Genomic DNA, 4,911 nt, shown 5'->3' with positions numbered 1-4,911 from the left:
ACCACCATTCGGAGAATCTATCGGCAAAGCAGCAATATTCGGGTGATCATCCACATTCGGCGGAAAATCAATTCGGACAAAAATCCCATGAAGAAGCCATGCCTCGTGAAGAGGAACCACACTCGGAGAAGCAACCGGACAATCACCACGGGGATCAATATCATTCGGAACCGCAGTCGGTCAATTAGGTGGACACACGCAACGTATTGGAAGCTAAACAGAGCTCTCAGCAGGGAAATCAACTGGTCGTCCTGGCAACGGCAATGGTTATTGCCCTGAATCACCACGGATACTCAAGACCAGCAAGGATCCTCATCGACCAAGGCTCAGAAGTGTCATTGGTATCTGAGCGCTTGGTCAATCAACTACAATTGAAACGGAGGTCCTCATCACTATCAATTGTCGGCATCGGAGAAGCTTCCTCGGGAAGCACGCGTGGGGTTGTGTCATTCGACTTACAACCGAGACACAATTCTACTGCGCTGCTAAACTTGGAGGCTCACATCATGAGGAAGCTCACGGCAAAGATCCCACCATTTGCCTGTGACACACGGACTCCCCAAGAACTATGGGAACTCAATTTGGCGGATCGGACATTCCTACAACCTGGGGCTATCGACATAATCATCGGAGCTGATTACTACGGAAAAATTATCACGGACGGAATTATGAGATACAACGGAACAGGTCTCATAGCCCAGCAGACATCCTTTGGCTGGGTAGTATCGGGGCCAGTCTGCTGTACAGGCTGCGCTAAGAAGCGGTCACTGAGGGTGACCACACGGACCATCAACCAACAATTATTGGACTGCTTAAAGAAGTTCTGGACGCAGGAAGAAATACCGGACAACCCATCAACGGTAATGAGTAAGGCTGATGCAGAATGCGAGCAGCATTTTGTGGAAACTCATAGAAGAGACGCAACGGGACGGTATACAGTACGTCTACCGTTTAAATCATCGCCTGCCGTCCTAGGGGATACAGCATCGACGGCTCAGATTCGCTTACAGAAGCTCAACAGGTGATTGGCGGCAGATCCACAGGCTCATACACTATACCGGAAATTCATTAAGGAGTATGAGGCCTTGGATCACATGCAACGGGCACCAGCGACGTCAGAGACACGGCTGGCATACTACTTGCCTCATCACGGAGTGCTGAGACCGGATAGCACGACGACCAAACTAAGGGTCGTATTCGACGCTTCACACAGAAGCTCTACGGGAGTGTCACTGAATGACATCCTTCATTCAGGACCGAAACTTCAAACGGAGTGCTCTGACGTCCTCATCTGGCTTCGTCGGCATCGATTGGTCTTCGGAGCGGACATCGAAAAAATGTTCCGTCAGATTCGCGTCCATCAGGATGATTGGGGCTATCAACGAATCTTCTGGAAGGACGACGACGGCCAGATCATCGAATATCAGCTAACAACGGTCACTTACGGCACCAGCTGTGCACCTTGCCTGTCTCTTCGGGTGCTGAAGCAGCTGGCAATCGATGAAGCTCATCGATTTCCTTTGGCTTTATCAACGTTCACACGGGGGCGATACGTTGACGATATCTACGGAGGTGCAGAAACCGAAGAGGAATTGGAAGAAATAATCAAGGACCTAATCGGACTCTGCATGGCGGGCGGCATGCCACTGCAGAAATGGTGCAGCAACGCGCCACGGACACTCGGACAACTCGGAATATCGGCGGAATCAGCTCCAACTATCGAATTCGGGCAATCATCAGTGAAAGTGTTGGGCCTCTGCTGGCAGCCTCAGACAGACACTTTCTACTTCAAGGCAAGGAACTTCAGCGGAGACACCATCACCAAACGCGTAATCCTGTCCGAGATTGCGCAAATTTATGATCCTTTGGGACTAATAGCACCGGTCACCATCACGGCAAAAATATTTATTCAAGAATTGTGGCTGCTCAAACTCGACTGGGACGAGCAAATACCAATGACACACGCTAAACGGTGGAGAAGTTTCAGGGAGGAACTTCAACGGTTGAGCAGCCTATCAATACCACGATGGCTACATCTTTCAGCGGGAAAGAAAATACAACTACACGGATTTGCGGACGCATCGACCCTGGCAATGGGTGCATCGGTCTATCTTCGATCCTGGTCAGCACCATCGGGAACCAACGTCAACCTGGTTTGTGCCAAAACCAAGGTGGCTCCCCTCAAGAAGATGACCATTCCACGGCTGGAGCTCACGGCAGCTGTCATGGTCACAAATCTAATGGCCTATGTACAGCGAGCTCTGGAACTTGAGGATGCGGAGCTCTACTTATGGAGCGACTCATCAGTAGCCATCGCATGGATCAACGGAGATCCATCACGGTGGAAGGACTTTGTGCAGAACAGGGTTCTCAAGATCCAAGAAACCCTGCCCACTGCCAAATGGAATCACATCAACGGCAAGGAGAATCCAGCGGACTGCGCATCAAGAGGAATATCACCAACGGAATTGCGGGAGCATCATCTCTGGTGGACTGGACCATCATGGCTTGTCCAACCACCAGAACAATGGGTAGCAGCATCAACGGAAGCAGCATCAACGGAATTAGCATCAACCTCGGAATTAGCATCAGCGGTGGCAATGGAGGCGAAACCACCCACCATCAGCTCATATCCAGTGCACATTGTCGACGAAGATGCACTGATCAATCGGATTTCGTCATGGAACAAGGTAGCTCGAATCACAGCCTGGGTGAATCGAGCAGTAAACAAATTCAAGGGACAACCAACACCGGATTCTCCACAACTCGGAACTACGGAAATAGAGGACGGAAGACTGTTCTGGGTTAAGTACACCCAACGGCGATACTTCGAACGGGAAATCAACATATTGAAGACTGGAAGATCACTGGCAGCCAAGCATCGTATGGCGACGCTGACGCCATACCTGGAGAACGACGTCATGCGCATGGGCGGACGTCTTCGGAATTCAACATTGGATCTGGAGGAGAAGAATCCAATTATTCTCCCACGTCACTCACCGCTATCATCACTTATCATTGCGGAAGCTCATCAGAGGAGCTTCCACGGGGGAACGCAACTCACGTTGGCACACATCCGGCAGAGGTACTGGATCATCGGAGGACGGGCACCAGTACGCTCACACATATTAAAGTGCGTCATCTGCGCACGTCATCGAGCTGTGCGAGCTCAACAGCTGATGGGACAGCTGCCATCGCGACGAGTGACACCATCACGAGTCTTCCTTCACTCAGGAGTAGACTTCGCCGGTCCAATCAACATCCTGAGGTGGAGAGGCTCCGGGGCAGGCAAAACAATGTACAAAGCGTACATCTGCCTATTTGTCTGCTTCGCCACATCCGCCACACACTTGGAACTGGTCACAGATCTCACGGCGGACGGATTCATCGCAGCGTACAAGCGATTTACGGCAAGACGGGGAATTTGCGCGACCCTGACCAGTGACAGGGGACTAAACTTCATCGGGGCAGAAAAGGAATTACGGCAAATTATCCACCAGGCATCCAGCGAATCGGCAACCATCAAGAACTGGCGAGCAACAAACGGAACGGAATGGAGATTTAACCCGCCCTACTCGCCACACATGGGAGGCAAGTGGGAGGCCGCGGTTAAATCCACGAAACATCATTTACGGAGAGTGATAGGAAATTCAACTCTGACGTACGAGGAATTTACGACTCTTCTGACTCAGGTTGAAGCCATCCTGAACTCGAGGCCACTCTGCCCGATAAATAACGACCCGCAAGACACAACGGCATTGACACCAGGGCACTTCATCATCGGCGGATCGCTGACAGCGATTCCAGAACCAAGTCTGGAACACATCAACACGGATCGGTTAAACCGGTGGCAACTTATCACGCAGAAGGTGCAGAACTTCTGGGACCATTGGGCACGCGAGTGCGTGCATCGCTATCAACAAATCTATCGGTGGAGGAAACCAACGGACGACATTAAAATTGGGACGTTGGTTCTCATATCAAACGAGCAGGAACCGCCAACCAGATGGCCCCTGGCTCGAGTCATCAGGATCCACCCGGGACGGGACAACTTGACCAGGATTGTCACACTTTGGAAGGGCAACAAGGAAACGCAGCGGGCAATCCATCGATTGGTACCACTACCAATCAACGGCGACCTACTGGAAGGTCAAAACTAACACGGACAGTCTACATCGTCACCCGGGGGGGTGACGCAGGGCGGGCGGTATGTTTAAAATCCCGCGGTCAATTCAGGATGACCAACCGGACGACCTCGGCCAATCACCCTTGACCATCGTAACGAGAGGTCACGATCGATCTCGGGATCGTTACGATGGTGAGTACGCCATCATGTAGCATTCGGACAAGACATACGGTGTGTCTTACGGGAAATTCCACCGGGGAATTATTGGCTACCATCGGATAACCAACGGGGTTAGATCGGCAAATCAAACACGGCGGAAAATACAGTCCACTATTAATTGAAGAATAGTTTTAACATCTCGGAGTGCACACTGTGTATAATTATTTAAAGGGAAATAAATCGGACATTCATCACACCCAGTGCCAAATTATTCTACATCACCGGAACTTCCTCACCCACCAACCCATCCGGCCCAAATCATCCCGGAACCTCACAATAAAACAAACACACCGTTTTTCGCCCATATCTTTGGAAATATCATAGCTAGTACAATTTGGCTGGCGCCATTGGATTGGTGAGACGATTTCCGATTTTTCTAGGGGTCCAGGAATATTCTAAAATCGATTTTTTTGGTTTTCGCGCTTTTCTCGGCTCCTAGACCAAAAAGGGCCCGGATTTGAAATCACACCGTTTTCCTTCCATATCATTGGAAATATAATAGCTAGGGGAATTTGGCCGGCGCCAGTCGATTGGTGAGACAATTTCCGATTTTTCTAGTATTCCGG

At 50.6% G+C, this 4,911-nt stretch overlaps 1 protein-coding gene across 1 annotated transcript; it reads left to right on the top strand.

Annotated features, from left to right (window-relative positions):
• The first annotated feature begins 98 nt into the window (after positions 1–98).
• LOC135172476 (uncharacterized) lies at positions 99–4,160 on the top strand. The gene is made up of 3 exons (XM_064138519.1): positions 99–179; positions 222–938; positions 1,044–4,160. The coding sequence occupies exons 1-3, from the start codon at positions 99–101 to the stop codon at positions 4,158–4,160; spliced, it is 3,915 nt and encodes a 1,304-aa protein (XP_063994589.1).
• Positions 4,161–4,911: the final 751 nt, after the last annotated feature.

The sequence above is a fragment of the Diachasmimorpha longicaudata genome, unplaced genomic scaffold (assembly GCF_034640455.1).
Source record: "Diachasmimorpha longicaudata isolate KC_UGA_2023 unplaced genomic scaffold, iyDiaLong2 ctg00000348.1, whole genome shotgun sequence".
Taxonomy (NCBI): Eukaryota; Metazoa; Arthropoda; class Insecta; order Hymenoptera; family Braconidae; genus Diachasmimorpha; species Diachasmimorpha longicaudata.
The sequence above is the reverse complement of the archived record's forward strand: the minus strand, read 5'-3'. Positions and strand labels throughout refer to the sequence as shown.

What these genes read in the sequence shown, in the direction of transcription:
- LOC135172476 (XM_064138519.1), top strand. Translation starts at nt 99, where the DNA reads ATGCCTCGTGAAGAGGAACCACACTCGGAGAAGCAACCGGACAATCAC. An exon ending in ATCATTCGGAACCGCAGTCG is followed by an intron (nt 180 to 221) that starts GTCAATTAGGTG and finishes GAAGCTAAACAG; the next exon opens with AGCTCTCAGCAGGGAAATCA. An exon ending in ACGCAACGGGACGGTATACA is followed by an intron (nt 939 to 1,043) that starts GTACGTCTACCG and finishes GCAGATCCACAG; the next exon opens with GCTCATACACTATACCGGAA.